Here is a 20834-nt window from a genome sequence, read left to right as displayed (position 1 = left end):
GGTGGCTGCCATTCCAGCCCTGTTATAGGTGTCTAGGGTACATCAGTGCAAGAACAGAGGGCCCTGCCACAGAGCCCTCAGCAAGGCCGAGGATGCTTCAGACCCTGGGAGGGCAGGTGAAAAGTGCAGGTGTGCCTGCCGGCGTGCCTTCTCTCCTCCAGCACAGGATGGAAAGCAGAGCTGCTGCTTGAATGTGTCTGACTAAATCCTATAATCAGTTTCAGATTATGATTATTTCTCCGTAAGTGGTGACCAGGAGGCAGATCAGCAGGAGTTTGACAAATCCTCCACCATCCCTAGGAACAGTGACATCAGCCAGTCCTACCGGCGGATGTTCCAAGCCAAGCGCCCAGCCTCGACTGCCGGCCTCCCTACTACCCTTGGACCTGCTATGGTCACTCCAGGGGTTGCAACCATCCGACGGACCCCTTCCACCAAGCCTTCTGTCCGTCGAGGGACCATTGGAGCTGGTCCCATCCCCATCAAGACACCAGTGATCCCTGTCAAGACCCCGACTGTCCCAGACCCCCCTGGGGTGTTGCCAGCCCCTCCAGATGGTCCAGAGGAGCGGGGTGAGCACAGCCCCGAGTCGCCATCTGCGGGTGAGGGCCCCCAGGGAGTCCCCAGCATGCCCTCTTCCATGTGGAGCGGCCAAGCCTCCATCAACCCTCCACTTCCAGGCCCAAAGCCCAGTATCCCCGAGGAGCACCGACAGGCAATTCCAGAAAGCGAGGCTGAAGATCAGGAAAGGGATCCCCCAAGTGCCACTGTCTCCCCAAGCCAGATTTCAGAGAGTGACCCTGCAGACCTGAGCCCAGGAGATACTCCACAAGGAGAAGACATGCTGAATGCCATCCGCAGGGGCGTGAAACTGAAGAAGACCACGACCAATGACCGCTCGGCCCCCCGCTTCTCGTAGGCCCAGGCTCCCAGGAAATGCTGCCAGTGGGGAATGACTCTTTAATTAAGAAAACCTAATTTGTCTTGATCCATTCCAATCTATAATCAAACAAAATTTTGTAGGCAACTCAGAATTCAGCTCTTTTGAAAGTACTCGACATCTTTAGATAAGATTAAAAGCAACATGTAACTGACATGATCTTTTAATTTGTAAATATTGACGATTTTCTTTCTGCACATTTTAATCTTAGTTTCCCTTTTGATTTTTCTGAAGGTGCCAAATTCCATTTAACTTTTTTACAAGTCTTTGTAAAATTTTAAATGCATAGGGGGTAGGGTGGGGTGGGGCGGGGTGGGGCAAGGGAACCACAAAGTAGTTAATTTCAGAAAAAATTACTAAGTTCTTTCTTCTTTTTCTTTCCCTACCACAAGCTTTTGTAGATGCATTGTAGTAGTCTAGCTTAGAAGCAAATTTGTTATTTTAATGTACAAAATGGATAAGGGGTAAAATCCTCACTTAAATATACTATGGATGAGAAAAGCAGGAATAACAGTTGATGAGCAATATTCAGAGTGAAGTAAATCTGGAAACAGTAGACTGTGTTGAGACTGGGGGGAGGGCCGTGGGAGGGGCACACTGTCAACATAGCCAATCCTGTTACATTAAGAGTAGCCTTGTAGGTTGAATTTCTAGTAGCTTCATGGTCAATGCATCCGAATAAGCCATACTGGATTGCAGTGTTTGTTTCTGTAGGGTGTTTAAGGACTTCCTTTCTCCCACAATTCCTCTCGACTGCACACAGCACCCGCCTCCAATCCCACGCATGCTGCTGCCACTGGGCAGACGTAGGACTCCCCCACCCCACTTACGTTTCTGTCTATTGTACTCACTTCCATGGAATCCAAATACATCCAAAAGGGTAAGGCAGTTTAAAAATGTGAAAACATTTAAAAATGATAGCAGGGAATTCTTAGATATAGCAAATGCCTTTTACTTAACTGTGCCCAGCAGGCTGGGTGCATTTGAAAAGCCCAAATATTTTGAAAAAAACTCAAGCGGATTTAACAAGCGTAACCAGCTCAGAGTCTAGCAACTTGCCAATGTGTTTACCAATCTGGGGGCTTGTTTTTCTTATTTTTCCCTAAATAAATGGTAGTTAATTGGCTTCATACTAAACACTGAAGAAAGGAGGATTTATTTGTCACTGGGAATCTGACCACTACACTGTCCCTTTTTTGTGTTTTAGACAATGTTTTTTTGGGATGGATTTCTGTCTTCTTTAAGTGGAAGTTGAATTTGTTAAAATGCCCATCCCCTAAAAGTCAACAGAGACTTGTAGATTTAGAGGGATAACATTTGGAGAAAGCACTGTTTTAAAGAAAGCAAATCCCTTAGTGGTGGGTTACTTAAAACAGTGCATACTTGTGACTTTACCTCTCAAGGAAGAGGAGTGGTGGGTCCCCACATGCCCTGAAGATTTCTTGTTGGCTCTAATCTTCAATTACATAATCTTATGCTTTAATACATAATCACATTGGATGTGAGAGTGACATACCTGTACAGTCATTGCTCTATATATTAACATTTAACACTGCAGTGATTGCTCAAGGACATTTTATGTTATGGCTTTAAAGCAAAGGCATGATTATTAGAAACTATTTAAGCTTTTTTCTTTGAAAAACAAGCTCCTTTTACAAACTATAAGCAACAGTAGTGCCTGTGGTTTAGCCCACCAATCTTGATGACTAAAAGTAGCTGATGCATTGTGCATATGATGCTTGAGATGGTTTTTGCAAAAGCAGAAATCGCTGCAAGGTAATTACAATAGTTAAAAGTGGTATTTTAAACCTTTGAAATAAATGGATGTAACTGTACCTTGGTACAGCTTTTCACTTGTTTAGTTTTTAAACGTTAGTATAATCTGAATAAATTTAATATAAAATGTTGCCAAATTCAATGTAGAAAGAATGTGACAAAACACCTTGGATAGTTTTGTTTGTGTTTTTGCATATTGTAAAAGCAGTGTCACAGCTAAAAATAAAGAGATCCTTTCTAAAGGTAAATTATTGTGGTTTAGTTGCTAGTTTGTATTGAGAGTTGACCTCTCCCTGTGCAGTTTTTTGTTCTGAACATGTATAAATAACAGTTGTGTAACGTGTCTCCCTTCTACATTGTAACAGTTGCTTCAGCCTACATTATAAATAAAGAACCACTAGAAGAAAAAAAAAAGACCTGTATTTCAAGTCTTATTAAAATTCAGTTTGAAGTCTTAGTCAAATGTTAGAACATGGACTGAGACTCAAATTGAACTTACTTAGCAAACTGACAAAATATTATTTGTGATGGTTATGAGTCCTAAGGATAAGAGTTGCCTAAACTAATTATCTCAAAATAGTTCCAACAGTTCTGGTAAGTTACCCCAAATTAAACCACTTTGGGTTGACTTTTTAAAAAACCCTTCTTGAAATAAGTTCTACCATACCCTTACCTTTGGATGTGTGAACAGACAAGCCACAGTGGAGGGAGCACAGCTGGAAAACGGTCTCCAGTATCACCAAGTTTCATCCCAGACTTGGCTCCATCCCCCCATCATCAAACCTCCACTCCTGAGAGAACACTATAAACTCTGTTTCTGTCTGTGGACTGTCCTTTATAGGGACAGTTGTCCTTTTCATAAAAACTAAACCCATTAGTGGAATCCTTAGAGAATCAATAAAGTATTTTTAAATCCTCAGTTTTGTATTCTCCTTCCAAACACTACAGCTAATTAAGACTTCAACTCAGTCCTCAAAGTAAAATTTCTATCTGGTTATGCTGTTACCCCTAAACAATAAGATGCTATCAATATGACTTCTTATAGTTGGGTACGGTAGCACACACCCACATTCCCAGCCACTTGGGAGGGTGAGGCAGGAAGACAACATCACGCAGGAGGACAACATCATGGCCAGCCTCGGCAACTTGGTGAGACCTTGTCTCAAAATAAAAAGCTAGGGATACAGCTCAGTGGTACAGTGCCCCTGAGTTCAATCCCCAGTACTGGGAAAACGATAAAAGATTTATTATATATCTGACTAATTTTCTTTACGTGGAATAAATGATAAGAAAGCAAAGACATGGTACAGTCACTTGGCATCACAGTACTTTTCAGACAGAAGAACACCTCGGTTGTACCAGACCATATGTAGTTATTTTTATTTGGGCAAGTGTGTGTATGTCCTATAACTTATTTCACTTGCAAGCATGAACAGTGAGGTGCCTGTGTCTCTCTTCTCTCTACATGGGACGCTCCCGGGGTCTGGTCACAATGTGCCACCATAGTGGGGGCAGATCACCTTCCCTCCTGGCTGGAGGCAAAGCTTCAGTTTTAGGACCATCATGTGGGGTTTCCTCCTGTAGTTGCTTAACCTAGAAGGGGGCAAGGAAGGAACAATTACTGAGGAATCTGATGGTAAAATTCACCTGCTGGTGAAGTGACAGCTCTTTCTGTAATGTGCCCCATTACACTGTCTTAGCCATACTATTAAGTGTTTTTGTATATACCTGCATGGATCCCATGACCACACTTTTACTCAGAAAAGCTTTTCTCTTTAGTCTTCTTCATCTTAAAGCAGTGAGTTGTGAACAAATTCTCCTACCTCTCTTACTCTTTAAGCCAAAATATGACAATACCGTTCCAATTCCTCTCGTCATGGTCCCCTATCGGTTCATGCAGAACACATTTATTCCTGTGTCTCAGCTAAGTGCTTTCCAAAAGTACCATTAAGAAACCTTAGTTCATGGGGCTGGGTTGTGGCTCAGTGGTAGAGCCCTTGCCTAGAACATGTGAGGCACTGGGTTCAATCCTCAGCACCACATAAAAATAAATAAAGGTATTGTGTCCATCTACAACCAAAAATATTTTTAAAAGAAAAAAGAAAAAAAACCTCAGTTCATAGGGCTGGGGCTGTAGCTCTGGCAGAATGCTTGCCTCCACATGTGAGGCAGTGGTTTTAATCCTCAGTACCATAAAAAAATAGGTAAATAAAATAAGGGTATTGTGTCCATCTACAACTAAAATAAAATTAAAAAAAAAAAAAAAAAATTGACTTCTTAAAAAATACCCAAACCCTCAGTTTATATATATTAGAAATGTTAATTGTAAAGCCCCTCCAGGTAGCATCCAGAACAAGAAGTAACATGAAATCACATGTAAAAATGGACTCAGTTCTGCCTGATGTTGCCCAAATACCCCGTTCGTTCTAGTAATCTCCAATATCAGCTTTAACAGAGGAGGAAACCTATAAGCCAAAGCTCCTTCCAAATGTCTACAGGTTAACAATGGTGAAGATGCAGAACAAGTGCAGGAATGCATCAGAGAAGAGGTCATCAGTGATCAACTGCAGAATGAGCCTACTGTTCACCATGAAGAAACATACTTCAAGCTTCTAAATGTTGGAACATTTCTTTCCTTTTCTTATTTTGGTAGTGGAGACTGAACTCAGGGGCACCTGATCACTGAGCTACATCCAGTCCTTTTTATTTTTTATTTCTAAGTTGTTGAGGCTGGCCTCAAACCTGAGATCCTCCTGCCTCAGCCTCCTAAGTCACTGGGATTACAGGTATATGTCACTGTACCTGGCATGCTGCAACATTTCTTACAAAATCTGGTATCCCTTGGCCAGAGTGATTTTTCTTCCACTCTACCCTAGCCAAGGACTTTTAAGGGTTAATATCCTGGGGACCTTATCCCTAGCAGCAGCACAACTTCCAAAATCTAGATTCAGAAATACCATTCTCCAATGATCACCTGTCCTTCTAGCTCATTTGCTTAAATGCCTCCTTGTATTTGAAACTCAAAGGGATCAACAATTCACAGATTCTCCCGCCCAATTTGACCCCTCTATGCATCAACCTCCTCTTTCTTTATCCAGCTTAGATTCCATCATGCTCTCTTTTTACAACTAAATTTCTTATTAACTTTGGATAATGGAGAAACACATCATCCACACTTAGGACAGTTTATATTGCTGAAGAGGAGAAAAAAAGTCCTGGAATGATGTTGTAGGCAATAATTATCCCTAGCCTCAAAGAGGCCTTTACCACCATCTGGTAATCCTGTTTTTCTCCAGCAAGCCTGTCCTCTCTCCATGACTAGCACACCTTTCCCACATTCTCCATTCATGCCACACATTTCCTCTGGCTTTTCCTCTATTGCACAGAAGTCTTACTTTCAGTATTTCTAACGCTAATGTATTTACATATAGCTTACATCCAATTATAATGGAGGGAGAATCCCTTTTCCTTTTTTTCTTTCTGTAAGCTCTATACTAAAGATCTCATTCCTTTTTCTGGCTTTGAAAACACAAATTTCTATTTCTGGCTTTGAAAACACAAATTTCTATTTCTAGATCAAATCTCTCCTTGGAGTTCTGGAACCCTACCTCTAAAATTTCCTGACTTTGTACTTGATGTCTGACAGGATTATCAAACTCCACACCTCTAAAATTGGATACTTGATTATGCCTCTGACACATATACTGCATCCCTTCTTAATCTCCCCCATTTCCATCGCCACCCCCACCAAACTCTAGATGCTAAAGCTTTAGATGTTAGCTAGATGTTAAAGCCTGGAAACCACTCGATTCTTCCCTGTTCTCCATCCATCCTCCACATCCAATCTTCATACCCCTTCAACAAAGATATCCAGATATCTGTTTCCTTCCACAGCCACTGCATCCACCTAATGCTGGTCACCATAACTTTCTGACTAAACTTGTACAATAACTCCAAAATGGATTCTCTACTTCTCCAATATATCATTCACAATATAGTAAGATCAGCTTTTAAAAATATAACTGGGCTGGTGATACAGCTCAGTGGTAGAGTGCTGGCTTAGTATGTGCAAGGTCCTGGGTTCAACCTTCAGCTGTACAAAAAAAATTAAATAAAATATAAAGAAAAATGTAACCCTTGGTCAGGAGCAATGGCACATAATCCTAGCAACTTGGGAGGCTGTGGAAGGAGGAATGGCCCAGGCCAGCCTAGGTAATTTAGCAAGATGCTATCTCAAAAAAATATAAAATTTAAAAAAAAAAAGGTTGGGGATGTAGCTCAGGGTAAAGTGCCCCTGGGTTCAGTCCCCAGTACTACAATAAAAAATGTAACTGATCATAAGATGACAAAAACTTCCGAAGGTTCTAGGGTAGAGGAAGGTTAAGGAATAGTAGGGTATAGAAAGATCAGGCAAAGGACTGAGGAGGAGTGGAGAAACAAAATTAGAGAACAGAGAATTCAAAAAGAGTAGGGAATACATTTTAACATCTGTCAGATGGTGATGTTAAACTAGAAACTCAGGTATATCTGAGAACAAGGGATCAGAGCAACTTCAGCATGCAGGAACAGAACCTGACTGTCCACATGCTGACCAAACTGCACAGGGAACTGCAAGTAGACGCACCTCTCGCTCCCAGCTTTCCATTCGCAGCTTCTTCCACTGCTCTCTCTTGGCAAAGTAATCAGGGTACATTGCCTTCTCAGAGGGATGCCAGTGATCTAAGCACCATTCCGGAATCTGCCAGGAGAGGAAATCATGGTTCATTCCACAGGATTCATCTACATGGTACTGAGAGCTTGCTCAGGAGACTAAAGACAAAAATCAAGGTGCATTTCAATAACGACTGCCACTATCAGGCTGGTTGTAACTGTATGCAATGTATAATGGAGGACAAATAGGGACCTAAGATAGAGGAGAATGCCTTACAGTGAAAGAGTGCAACTGAAAAATGGCAACTACAGTTCAAAGAGAATTGGCATCACTCCTCCTTCAGGTGTAGTAATACCCAGAGTGGTTTTGTTACTTGGAAGTATTACTTAAAAGAGTATCTCAGAAATAGTAAGTACAAATACATTAAGTAAGGTCCCCTAATGAATTATTTATCAAGTAATTTAGCACTTCGCTTTGCCAAAAAGTATACTGAAAGACCCTGAAGCTCAGTTTAGAAAGAAGTCTTCATGACATTTGGGAGCAAAACTGGCACCTGAAAAAAAGTATCAGACAACTGTCAGGAAAGAAATCTAGAGGTACAGAAGGCTGAGGTTTGGGACTGAGAAACAGAGTGCCTCTGCCTCTCAGAAAGTAGTTGCCACCGTCACCCTCACCTACCTTGTAGCACTCATATCTCTCATAGGAGGTGCCCCCAGGAGAGTCAGGGAAGATGTATGGCTGTGGGTGCTGATTATGCCAGAACTCTTCTTCTGCCTCCCTCAATAGCTGAGTGGCCTTCATCATATCCTTTTCATTCTTATGTTCTTCAAATCGGGCTCTCATCAAACAAGCAAAGTACCGGTATTTGTCCCTTAAGCAAAATTATTTTGGAGATAAGAAATGTTATGTACTCAAGTGAGCAGCACAGCACAATCTGACAGGAGTTACACTCCCACTAACCACCCCTGGATGAACACGTAACTTCCTAGAACCTCCTCCGTTCCTACCAATGGACCTGCCATATCATGACTGCTTCCTCTACACCCTGCCAAAAATTAGCAGCAAAAAATACTATAACACTTTTTCTCCTTTCTCCTTCAACAAAAGAATGAGGATTTAAACAAAAAAAGGAAAAAAAAAAAAGTAAAAAAGAAATGTGATAGCCCCTATAAGATCTTCTAACATTCACTCAATGACGACTTGATGAATCTCCTCCTATCTTAATTCTGGAGCTACAAAGATGATTAAGAGAGGTGTTACATGGTGGAAACAATACTGCTTGAATCACATAGGCCTGGGTTTGAATTCTGACTGACACTAGCTGTATGACCTCAGGAAAGTTAAGTCAGGTTCTGAAGAAACTATGGGAAAACATCAGTTAGGAGGCTTTGATAACAATCCAGGTCACAGATGATAACTGCCTAAAGCAAGCAGCTGCCATGACAGACACCATACAGGAGAAAGTTATTTAGAACACCAGATTATGAAGGCAGGCCTGAATCTTCACTCTGCTACTACTAGCTCTATAAATCTAGAGTGTTACTTAACATCTCTGGGAATGGGTTCCTCCTCTATGTGTAAATAATTATCTATATCCTAAAGTTGTAGTAAAGATGCTTTGAGTTAAAACACATCAACATACTTTACCAAGTGCCTAGTATATCCTGAGTGCTCGATAATATAACTGACACTATTATTTGGCAGATAATAAACAAAACCAGTGTCCAATTATACACAGATTAGTTTGTAAAGTTACTGGCAGAGAGATAAGAAGGGAATACTTGAAGACAATTTGGAGATTTAAAGTTTAATAACTGAATTGCTAATAATGCCATTAGTTGTCATAGGGTATTTGGGGGAGAGAATTAAAATGGGGAACTGAAAAGAAAATGAGTTTGGTTTTATACACAAACTGCATTTCAGAAACTGGCAGGTGATCTAACCAACAATTGGAAATACAGTTCTAGAGACAAATGAACATAGATGGTAATTCAAGTCCTAGCATTAATGAGGGTGTCCAAAGTACATAAAGTAAGAGTCAAACATGGAACCACAGAGAGCAAATAGCACTATGAATGCAAATGGAGGAAGAAATTCAGGCAAGGATTGAGAAGGGATGTCAGTGAGATTTTAAAAATGCTGAGCCAGTCAGGCTTGGTGGCACATGACTAATCCCAGCAGCTCAGGAGGCTTGTAAGTTCAGAGCCAGCCTCAGCAACTTAGCAAGGCTCTAAGTGACTTATTGAGCCTGTCTCAAAATAAAAAATAAAAAAGGTCCGGGGAAATGGCTCAGTGGTTGAGCACACCTGGGTTTAGTCCCTAGTATCAAAAAATAAATAAAGGGCAGCACAGTGGAATACACCTGCAATATCAGTGACTCTGAAGGCTGAGGCAGGAGGACTTCAGAGTTCAAAGCCAGTCTCAGGAGCTTAGCAAGGTCCTAGCTAACTTAGCAAAAAAAAAAAAAAAAAAAGGCTAGGCAATCCTAGAAAAAAAAAAATAAAAATAAAACGGTTGAGCCAGTGTTGTCAGTAACGAATTTTATAATTTGCTCTATAATTAGGAACTTTAATATTCCCAGCTGTAGTTCAGCATTACCTGAATTGACAGCTTAACTTTCTTCATAAAATTGATAATTCTTTTATCCATTTATTTACATGTCCATTTCTCCCATTAATTCATAAGCTGCTACACCAAAAAAAAAAATGATTAATTATTATTTATTTGGCATCCAGCATAGAACCTAAGTTGGAAATTCTGTCAAAAAAAATTGAATAAGGGGTTGGGGCTGTAGCTCAGTGGTGGAGTGCATGCCTTGCACGTGTGAGGCACTGAGTTTGATCCTTGGCACCACATAAAAATAAATAATGATATTGTGTCCATCTACAACGAAAAAAATTAAATAAAAATTGAAAAGGAAAAAATAAAGTGGGGGTGGAGTGGACAATTGCACAACATTTTATCCGGTCATCTTCCTGCCCACTAACGGTAGTATAAAAACCAATATGCAAGCCGAACTTTGAGAGTACCCACTACAACTCTTCCAGGCCAATGCAGTTTTTCCCAGTTCTTCACCTGGAACCAGGTTTTGGGATTCTGTTACGAGACTGGAAGCCTAGCATTCACATACTGCGGGCTGTCACCCCACCTTGCACTGCATTTAGGTCATAAAAATCCATGTATTTTAACAGCATGTTCCCAGTGTTAGTGTCAGATGAAAAGAGGAGGAAAGGGAATTACGTAGGTGCTGAAAAAGATGCGAAAGTAAACAGGACTGAAGCTACAAAGAAGAAAGATGACGGGAAGGGTAGGCGAAAGACGATGCTTTGGAGTCAGACACCTAAATTTTAATCACGGCAGGATACTAGGTAGCGATTCGGCCTTCAGCAAATTACGCCCTGTACTTCTATCTGTGCATCTGTAAAATAAAGCTAAAATAATCCCCAACTCCTGAGTTGTGCTGCGGACTCAATACTGTACATATTATTGCTAATATGTTAGGAACCACGAGGTCACGAAGAAACTGTTAGTGAGCGCTGGACCCCTGACAACTGGTTTCATTTGCTTTCCTTTGACTTCATCTTCGTGCAACCCCGTACGTGGGTCCTGCGCTGGTTTTACAGAACAGAGCTGAGGCCCGCACCGCAGCAGCTCCTCTTCACGGTCCGGCAACTGCGGGGTAGACCCAGGTGCAAGGGCCGGCTCTGAGGGGCGAGAGGTCGCCCTCCAGCTCCGTCCCCAAAGTCCTTGGGCAGCCCGGACCCCGGCGCCTCCCAGCCTCCGCCCCCAGAACCACGTCCCCAAGCCACGAACGCCCCTTTCCCACCTGTGGACACACCACGACTCGAGGTGGCGCAGCGCCCGCTTATAAAGACGCAACACCTTCTGCTGGTGGGTCAGATAGGCGGCCGGCGCCGAGAACGCCATGACGCCCAATTCACCTTCAGCGGCCGCGAGGGCCGCCGGGAATTCGGACCTCTGCGGCTGAGGGGCGGGACCAATGGCCGGAAGGGCGGGCCAGTCTGCGGCCACTTCCGCTTCCGCCTAGGAGGAGCCAGCGGCGCTGTCATGAGTCGCTTCAAATTCGTCGGTAAGGCGAGGCTTTTCCGGTCCTCGTGGCGTTCTGACCAGTCCCCAGCAACTCTCAGCGCGGCCAGAGGGTCCAGGATCTGCACTCTCCGGTCTTTCTGAGGCAAACAGGCCACGCAATTGCAGAGGGTGCGGGGAGGCCTCTGGGTCTGAAAATGAGTGTTAGGGTTCCTGACCTGAGTGCCGGCTTCACGAGTGTGTTCGTTTGTCAAAACTCACGGACCATGCGGTTGGGATTTGTGGTCTTTTCAATGCTTGTGTCGTATTCAATTTAAAAAAGGAGGCAGAGCCGGGTGCCGTGGCGCTCACCTGTAATCCCAGCTTCGGGGAGGACTGAGGCAGGACGATCTCAAGTTCGAGGCCGGCCTCAGCAACTTAACTAGACCTTGTATCAAAATAAAAAGGACAGGGACGTAGCTCAGTAGTAGAGCACCCTAGGTTGAATCCGCAGTAGCGGGGTGGGGAGCTGTGTCTTTCGGGGATTTAGTGCAGGGGAAGCGCGCGCATGCGCTGATTGCCTAGCGTGGCTGAGAGCCTGGGTTAAATCCCCTGCAGCACAAAAAGGAAGAGCCGGGGTAAGAGGAAGAAAACACACTCCCAAAGGCTAATCACTATATTCCCTTCTGTCTCCGGTGCACGCCCCCCTTCTCTCCTTGTCACCGTGACCGAGAGGATTAGGACCTCAAGGGATGAGGGTCACGCAGTTATTCATTCATATCACAGTTACCGAGGCTCTGGTGGGCTTGACGTTGGCCGGGGAGCACAGGGCACAAAGGCCTGGTCCTGGTGCTGCTAGCACCACCATCCGATGGATAGACTGGGGGACACAAATAGTAGGGAAACCAAATTCTGCTACTTGAGAAGTAAAATGATCCATTCATCACCAGAAGAAAGGGAGAAGGCCACAGGGATCCAAAAGGGTATGAATCTTTTTTTTTTTTTTTTTGCAGTGCTAGGGATTATGAACCTAGGGCCTTGTGCTTGTGAGGCAAGCAGTCTACCAGCTGAGCTATATCCCCAGCCCCCCGGGTATGAATCTTTATTACCAATCACTTAGGAAAAGCTGAGGGACATTGTAAGAGCTAGGATGAGCTTCAGTTTCACTCTATTTAGAGTGGACTTTCACCGAGGGGTTTTCATAAGGAGCATTCATTGAGTGCCAGTTGTGGGCCAGCAATCTTGTGTTCTAGGGTACAGCAGTGGGTAAAGATGGGCATGATCCTTGTCTTTGTGGAGTTTCCAGTTACTTAAAAGGTGAATCATACCCTTAGTAGGGTAATACTGATAGACATTATGCACATTTAGTAGGGGATAGGGAGACACAGGGAACCATTTCAGATCTTGAACTAAGGCAAAGGAAAAATGGAAGGGCTATGCACAGAATTTATTAGCTGAGTGTTCATGGCAGATAATGGACAGTGTAAAAAATGAATCAGGGTTTGGATAGATACCTAAATATTGACTAGAAGCATGGCTGGTTTTCAGAAGGTAGAGAAACACTCAGTTTCATTGGGATTAGACCCATTTAAGATTAAGGAGATGCAGGTGGAGACATCATTCAGGCACTTGAGAGTGGTTAACAATATAAACTCATATCTTAGAGTTATTTAAGCAGTGTTTTCCCAAAGACGTTGTGTTAAATACTGTGGGACTATAGAAAAAAATCTTGTAGTGCAGTTTTCTGATAGGAGAGTTAAGACTTATGTACAATCAAAGCAAATCCAAGAGAGAATGTTGGTATCATAAAAGAGGTTTAAAAAATGTTGAGTGTCTGGGGTGGGGCCTGGGGGATCCTCAATGGTTGTAAAGATGTTTTGTAGGACGAGATGTCCCTGCCTCTCTACCACCATCTGTGATATCATTGATGGGGGAGATGCAATAGAGAACCATGGAACACTCCACAGAGAAAGGACACGTTTTAAAAAAAGTATGTGTTTGTGGTACAGAGCTAATTCCTGGCCTCAAGTCATGTCTCTTTAAATCCATTCTCCAGAGTGGTCTACCTAAAAACATCAGCTAAATTCTTCTCTTGCTTCAGAGCTTTCTCTTACCCTCCATAGGATATTTGAATTGCCCTAATAGCATATGAAGTCTTTCTGCAGTCCAACCCTGCCCACTTTTCCAGCCTCATTCCTTTTGTGTCCTACGGACATTTGTCTGTGCTCTTATCTCTGACAAGGTTTTAGAGTGTTGCCTCGCTTTTTAACGTATCAGGACTTTATAACTCTACCCTTTACCACAGTATTTATAATTAAATATGTATGTACCTGCCTTTCCCAGTAGACCAAACTTTTTAAGGCAAGTACTGGCATTTATCATTATTTCCTGGGGACTTAGTACAATGGAAATATGAATCAATAAGTAAAAGAATGTATGTGGCTTTAGTGCTAACATGATTAGAAGATTGATAAAGGAATCAAAACCAGATAATATAGAAAAGGTGACTTCATTAGAATAATTATGATTAAACATTAAACTTTTTTCTTTATGGTTCTCAATTCTACTCTTTTTTTTTTCTTTCCTTTTTTTTTTGTACCATGGATTGAACTAAGGGGCAGTTAACCACTAAGCCACATCCCTAGCCCTTTTTTATATTTTATTTTGAGACAGGGTCTCACTGAGTTGCTTAGGGCCTCACTAAGTTGCTGAGGCTGGCTTTGAACTCACGATCCTCCTGCCTTAGCCTCCTGAGCCACTGGGATTATAGGCATGTACCATCACACCTGGTTCAATTCTACTCCCTTAATGTAACTGTTAAAAGTTGAAAATATACCCTTCTGTAATTTTAAAATAATTTTATATAGATGCATAAAAACATACACAAACATCAGAGGGTTTTTTTTTCTAAAAACAAAAGTGGGATCATACTATACTTTCTATTTTGTTATGTAACTTTGATATTTAATCTTTTATTTGTCATTTAAACACTGTCTAAGTGCTAGGGATGTAGCTTAGTGTGTTCTAGGTCCTGCATCTGATTTCTAGCATTGCAACACACACACATACACAAACAAAACAGAAAAGACACTCCCTGTGAAATACTACACTTATTTCTTAGCTTAGTCATGAGCAATACTTCAAAAAACACCATATTAGACTCATGGAAGATAAGACCATGAACAAGCTTACGTCGAACAATTGCATGAAAACTTAAACAAGTGTTATGAAAGCCGCCTTAGATTTCAGCTTAGAACAGCTGACTCCCCATTGCCCTCTTCTCTGATTGCATAACAAGCAGTTTCCCCTTCAAATTATACCCACACAAGTGTTTCTAAGGTGGGGAAGAGTATGTTAAATAGAACTATTTGTCTAAGTTGCCACTACTTCCCAACAGTGCAATTCTGAGGAGCAAACAGCACATGAACCTTCGGGGGACACTTAAGATCCAAACTAGAGCACTAGGTCTGCTTTTAGGTTCTCTCTGCCCTGGATGTGGTTTGGTAAGCCTGTGTAGCCTGACCTGTTGAGGGGTAGCACCACATAGGCTCTCTTCCTGACTACAAGTCTGTACTAGGATTCTAATTACGAACTACATGTTTCCTTATGTTCTGGACACCAAGCTTTACAGAAGCCTTACTCTTAGGTCTCCTAGGAGTAAGAAGCATCTCCAGAGTATTTAAGGGGGACGTTAGGCCCCTGTTTCACTGTTCGTGACCTGAAACACATTTGGATGCCAGGGCATGGTTATCTGTCCTAACCCCAATATCCTGGGAACTGTTCCACTCCTGGGAATTCTGAACCAGGTGAAGGAAGATGTGCTAGAAAAAGACAACAAAAGTTAAGGATAGGCAGGTCTGGGGGTGTAGTTCAGTGGTAGAATGCTTGTTGGCATTGTACCAGGCCCGAGGTTCAATCCCCAGGACTACAAGAAAGATGGGGTGGGCCAGAGGTTTTTGACATCTTTTTACAAATAATTACTGTCAAAAGAGAAAATTACAACAAAGTTAGTTAATAGATCTAATTAGCTTTTATTCACAATTTATGAATCAAGGCAGCCGCCATTCCACAAAAAAAAAAAAGAGAGCTCTCACTAGGGGATAGCTGAACAATAAGTTTTGTAAGGTGAGAACAAGGAAACAACAAAAAAATAAATAAAAGATTGATTGACATCAGGTTACTTTTTTCTAAGTGTTAAAGCAGAGGAGACTTCCTTATTATCTGACTCAGGAAGACTGGACTCTCCTGTTAGGAACAGCGGGTCTGTTTGGGATCTTCTGCTTTTAGTTTAAAGATGTGGCTTTATCATGAATGACCCAGTTTGGTTTGGAGTGCTTTCTTGGGGCTTAGGGCAATATCTTCTTCCAGTTAGTGGGCTCCCATAATTTTTGTTTAATGATACTTCTAAAAAGAGGTGATTTTTTTATTATTATATGAATGACACACTAAAAGTTTTAACATTCCAGAGAAATAAAGCAACACATCACCAAAGATCCTACCTCTGAAATAAACTGATAAAAATAACATTTCAGAACTTCTGTCTATACACAGAGCAAGACATTTAGAAAATATTTTTTAAATGGCATCTTACCATATTTGCCATCTTAAGGGAAAAAAAGGAATTATATTTGAAGTTATCAAAAGAGAAAAAGGCTAAGAAATTGCTGAACTTGATTAATACCTGTATTTCTTCACCAGAAGAGATAACTCTAAGGCAAAGAAAAATATATTGCTGAGAAATTTGGAGTTCTATTTATTTTATTTAACCATTAAGTAATATGTAACATTAGTCAATTTCCTGAAATAAAACATGATGGGTCAGGGGCAGTGGCATACACTTGTGATCCCAGCCCGTTCAGAGACTGAGCAAGAACTTGTTTCAAAATAAATTTTTTGAGAAAGGACTGGTGAGGTAGCTCAATGGTAGAGCACTTGCTAGTGTGAGTGAAGCCCTAGGTTCAACCTCAGCATTAAAAAAGGGGATCGGTACTCAAGACTTACCCATTCCTTCTGCCTTTTGTCAGATACTTTTGAAAAACTTTCTCAAAATTTGTAACATTTGCATCTCATTCTAGAAAAGTAATTGGCCCTGTTGTTTCCCTTGGTTCTATGTTTGAACACCACCAGTCCTTTGAATCCAGATTCTCCGTTCTTAAGAGTGGTGCACTGACCAAGGACAAGGGGCAAGGTCAATACTTGAATTTGTAGGGGAGGAAGAGATCTGCTCTCTCCCCCTGCCCCAGTGCCCCTCCTTAGTTCTTCTGTGGTCTCTGGCTGGATCTGGGAATCAGTGAATACCAAGCCGATTAACAGAAGAAAAACATACACATTTTATTAAAATTTATGTGTACATGGAATTTTCATAAGAGTAAAGTCCAAGGAAATGACCAAGGTGCTTTTATTCTTTTTACTTAGACAAACAATAATAAATTTGTGAAGGAATGACAGGACAAATGGACCTTTGAACTGTGTAGTAAGTTCTCCAGATGTCAGGAGGAGCTATGGGGCAGGGCAGAGTCAAAGCTAGCAGAAGATAAGGGTTACTCCAGGTAAATATATTCTGGTTCATTATAGCCCCAATTACCAGTGTCTGGTAATTAAGACTATTTTTTCCATCTTGGTACAGGGAGGACACCCCTCCCAAAAGAATCTTTATGGCTTGTATGTAGGAAAAGACAGGTCATGTGGCCCCTTCTGCAGCTACAATTCCAAGTCATTTCAGCTGGAAATAAGCAATACAACATTTGGTGTATTTTGAAAAGACACATCCTTAGCTCCTTCAAACCCATCGAGAGTTTCTCCTCTGGGCTGTACCTCTACCCTCCACCATGAAGGAAGACTGTGAATTCAGAAGGGCCCTCGCACACTGCTCACTTCTCTGCCTCTGGGCCTCCTCTCCATTCTCTTCCCAGAGCCAAACTTTACTGTGCTGAATCTGGCACCAGATCATTAGCATGTGGATTTCTTTAGACCAACTTTGCTCTTTGTCTTTTCATTCCTGAAAGTGGAATTTTGAATATTCTACTCCCCATATCATTTACAAATTCTTCCACTCTCCTATGTGTGTGGGGTGTTGGGAACAAACTCAGGACCTCACTCATGCTAAGCACATATTCCACTACTTAGCTGCACCCCCATCCCCCTCAGTTTTTTTGTTTTTGAGACAGGATCTCACTATATTGCCAAGGCTGGCCTTAAGCTTGTAATCCTCCCACCTCCACTTCTTGAGTAACTGGAATTATAGTCATGTGCCACCATACCCACTCTTCCACTCTCAAAATACTTGCAGCTATGATAATTATGTACTAAAATCTCTACTGCATTGATTCTAAGTTATTCTATGCAACACACCAAAAAAATGAGAAATAATATCTACATAAATACAACAAAATATAACAAGAAAATAAAAACGTCTTAATCCATTTCCCTAGATCAAACAGTATCTCAGTGACTGTCTTTCCAGTTCTTCTCTGGACATATAGAACAAAATAAAGTCATATAAAACTTTTTGTAATTTGCTTTTTTAAAATCACAGTCTCCCTCTTTCCATTTCCTGAAATTTTCACCTTAATACCAAAACCATACTCCAATTTTCCAAATTCTCCCCAGGTGGTCATGTGCAGAATAGTATCCAATCCAGATCTGCACATTCGATTGTCTGTTGTGAGTGAACTATGCCAGTAACATAGACCAAATGCGTGTGTGTTTTTCCACAATGTCAGAACTTTCTGAATAACAATAAATTCACAAACTACACCTCTTTCAGTGGTTGCAATTCGCCAGAACTCATGTGTCACTTGATAATCATAAGCTGGGGAATCACAGGTTCTTTTATTCCAATCTTAATTACTAGTATCTATAACATTCAGGCCACTTTACACAATTCTGAACATATGTGGACATATACACAACAGAAAGGCAAAGAGGATTAAGGTGGCCAGAGGGTTCTGAAGGCTGATCTGAGAACAAAGGCAGAGTGCATATAAAATGCAGAGTCACCATAGGTGGTCAGCTAAGAGTTTTAACAGGCCAATTCCAAAGAGTCCTCAAAGAGGGTTTCAGAGTGTCAGCTTGGAATGAGCCATTTGTCATCTTTATGGGCAGGTGGAGAAGCCTGGCTGAGCTGAACCCCTGAGACAGAATTAGATTCCTGGGCAGAGGCAGGGCTCATAATGAGTGACCAAGTAAGTGATGGGATCCCATGTCACTGTGTCATCTTGGGGTTTTCTTTTTATGAGTCTCAGGTGAGGCTGTTGCTTCATTTGGTGTTGTGGTGGTTTTGATAAGCTCATGGGCCTGGCTTTTCTGATATGGAGTTGATGTGCCCATAGGTCCCTTTGCTTCTGATTTAATAAGTTCACAGGTGGTCATTTTTATTAGCACTATTGACTTATTTATCTCTTTGTGCCTTATGGTTGGCTAGGCAGATGGTGGTTGTTTACTTGTACCAAGTATAGAGTAATTCAACCTCAGCACTTATGCTCAACATAGTGTAACTCATGCCATACTACTGCTTTATAAAATAGAGTAACTTAGGTTAGGCACAGTCTGAGAACTACTCTTCTGCTCATCGTGGATTAACTTAGAGCAAGGCTCAGCCTGCTCTTTGCATTTGTTCCTTCAGTTTTTTAAGTTGGCACAGAGGTTTGCAAGCTTTTTTCTTTAAAAGGCTCTATATGTAGTAGTTATTTTAGACTTTATGGGCCATATAATTTCTGTTGTAACTAAAGATGGTCCCTTACTTATAATGGTTCAACCCAATTTTTTGACTCTACAGTGGGATGACAACATCCATATAACATTGTTTTTTACTTTCAGTCCAGTATTCAACAGATTACATATCAACACTTTATTATAAAATAGGCTTTGTGTTAAGTGATTTTGCCCAACTGTAGGCTAATGTCAGTGTTCTGAGCATGTATAAGGTAGGCAAAGCTGTAGTGTTCAGTAGGTTAGGTATATTGAATGCATTTTGACTTAATGATGTTTTCAGCTTAGATGTGTTTAGTGGGATGGCTCCAACATGAATCCAGAAGCATCTATATTCAACTCCGTCCTTATATGATCGCATGACATAATAAATATTTGATCTCTGCCCCAGTTGTATCTCCTAAAACCTTGGGTTCTCCTAAGTGATGTATCTTTTTGTATGCTAATGAGATGACTAGAAACTGGGGGCTCCTGAATAACCTCAGATGGGGGCAGTTTGTGAGGGAAACTGACCCTGTGATTAGAGGATTGAAACTCTCTAAACTTTAAGTCCTTCCCATCCTTGCCTCTGGGAAGGGAGAGGAGCTGATCGAAGAGTAGTTCGCCCGTGGCCAGTGGTTTGCTCAGTCATACCCATACAATGAAACCTTCATAAATTCTCAAAAGAACAGGGTTTGGAGGGCTTCAAGGTTATTGAACACACATGGAGGTGTTAGGAGTATGTTGTGCCCCACAGAGAACATGGCCCATACCTAGCTCTGTGCTTCTCTTCCATCTGGCTATTCTGAGACATTTCCTCTTATAATGAACAGCTAATTGAAGGTTAAGTGTTTTCCTGAGTTCTGTGAGCTGGTCTAGCAAATGATCAAACCCTCTAAGGGGATCATAGGGACTTCTGATTTGTAGCCAAGTCACAGAAGTCATGGCAACCTGGGAACCTACTACTTTACATTGGATGTCTGAAGTTGAGGGAAGGCAGTCTTGTGGACTGAGCCCCTAACCTGTGGGGTCTGATACTTTTTCCAGGCAGAGGACATCAGAATTGAGTTAAATTGTAGGCACACAGCTGGGTGTGTGGAGAACTGGTTGTTGTGGGGGAGGATAACCTGTAATATAAAGCCGATACTCCGCCTCCCAACCACCTGTCAATCTGCACTCTGCCCACCTCTTACATGTTACAGGAATTTCCGCTTACGCTGCCACCATTTTCCTGCTTCCCACTTTATGTCCTAACATGCTAGATAGCTATTGCTTCATCAGTCAGCTTGCAAGTATTCTCCTCCGCTATTGGTTCCTTCCAGCCCGGGAGATTCCAATATCTGGGAGAAGCTACATGCCATCTTTCTCTTTTTCCTTTCTTTTCACCCTGGAGCGGACGTGTTAGTCATCAGCATAATAAAGTCTCTTGTGTGAGACCTCATGTCCGCGGTGCATTTTTCTGGGAGCTATTGGATCGAGCGGGCGGCAGTTCAGCGGGATCGCTGGGGGTCCCAAGCTGCCTTACATAACCCACATCTGGTGTCAGAAGTGATGTATTAAAAATGTTGTGAATGTGAGGATGAATTAGGAGAAAGCAATTGTGTTTGTCCTTTCTCACCGTTGTCATTCAGAAGCAGCCACAGACAATATATAAACAAACAGATGCGGCCATGTTCCAATAAAACTATGGACCTGAAATGTGAAATTTTTGTCATTTTAATATGACACAAATATTCTTTTGATTTTTTTCAA

The 20834-nt window shown here is 41.8% G+C and overlaps 3 protein-coding genes across 12 annotated transcripts in view; 2 read left to right on the top strand and 1 right to left on the bottom strand.

Moving 5' to 3' along the window:
* MTSS1 (MTSS I-BAR domain containing 1) overlaps positions 1–1150 on the top strand; it is a 156214-nt gene extending 155064 nt beyond the window's left edge. For all 9 annotated transcript variants that reach the window (XM_079137526.1, XM_079137531.1, XM_079137529.1 and 6 more), the window contains one exon: positions 219–1150. In XM_079137526.1, the coding sequence (XP_078993652.1) occupies positions 219–919 (701 nt within the window). In that variant the 3' untranslated portion in view covers positions 920–1150. The remainder of the gene's footprint in view (positions 1–218) is intronic.
* A 1018-nt stretch (positions 1151–2168) lies between these two features.
* On the bottom strand, positions 2169–11352 carry NDUFB9 (NADH:ubiquinone oxidoreductase subunit B9). The gene is made up of 4 exons (XM_079137753.1): positions 11194–11352; positions 8046–8238; positions 7341–7454; positions 2169–4309 (listed from the first exon to the last, which is right to left on the bottom strand). The coding sequence occupies exons 1-4, from the start codon at positions 11292–11294 to the stop codon at positions 4178–4180; spliced, it is 540 nt and encodes a 179-aa protein (XP_078993879.1). The 5' UTR covers positions 11295–11352; the 3' UTR covers positions 2169–4177.
* Positions 11353–11403: 51 nt separating this feature from the next.
* The window catches only part of TATDN1 (TatD DNase domain containing 1), a 32995-nt gene continuing 23564 nt past the window's right edge, over positions 11404–20834 (top strand). The window contains exon 1 of one of the 2 annotated variants that reach the window (XM_079137700.1): positions 11404–11457. In XM_079137700.1, coding sequence (XP_078993826.1) covers positions 11436–11457 — 22 coding nt within the window. In that variant the 5' untranslated portion in view covers positions 11404–11435. The remainder of the gene's footprint in view (positions 11458–20834) is intronic. The other variant, XM_079137699.1, reaches the window with a different exon arrangement.

Source organism: Sciurus vulgaris (assembly GCF_902686455.1).
Source record: "Sciurus vulgaris genome assembly, chromosome: 1".
Taxonomy (NCBI): Eukaryota; Metazoa; Chordata; class Mammalia; order Rodentia; family Sciuridae; genus Sciurus; species Sciurus vulgaris.
Note: the sequence above shows the minus strand (reverse complement) of the source record. Positions and strands in the feature narration are given on the sequence as shown.

Coding starts and splice junctions, on each gene's coding strand:
- NDUFB9 (XM_079137753.1), bottom strand. CDS start 11,294: ATGGCGTTCTCGGCGCCGGCCGCCTATCTGACCCACCAGCAGAAGGTG. Junction 7,455..8,045: donor AGAGATATGAGTGCTACAAG/GTAGGTGAGGGT, acceptor CTCTCCTGGCAG/ATTCCGGAATGGTGCTTAGA. Junction 4,310..7,340: donor TGGAAAGCTGGGAGCGAGAG/GTGCGTCTACTT, acceptor GCCCCCTTCTAG/GTTAAGCAACTACAGGAGGA.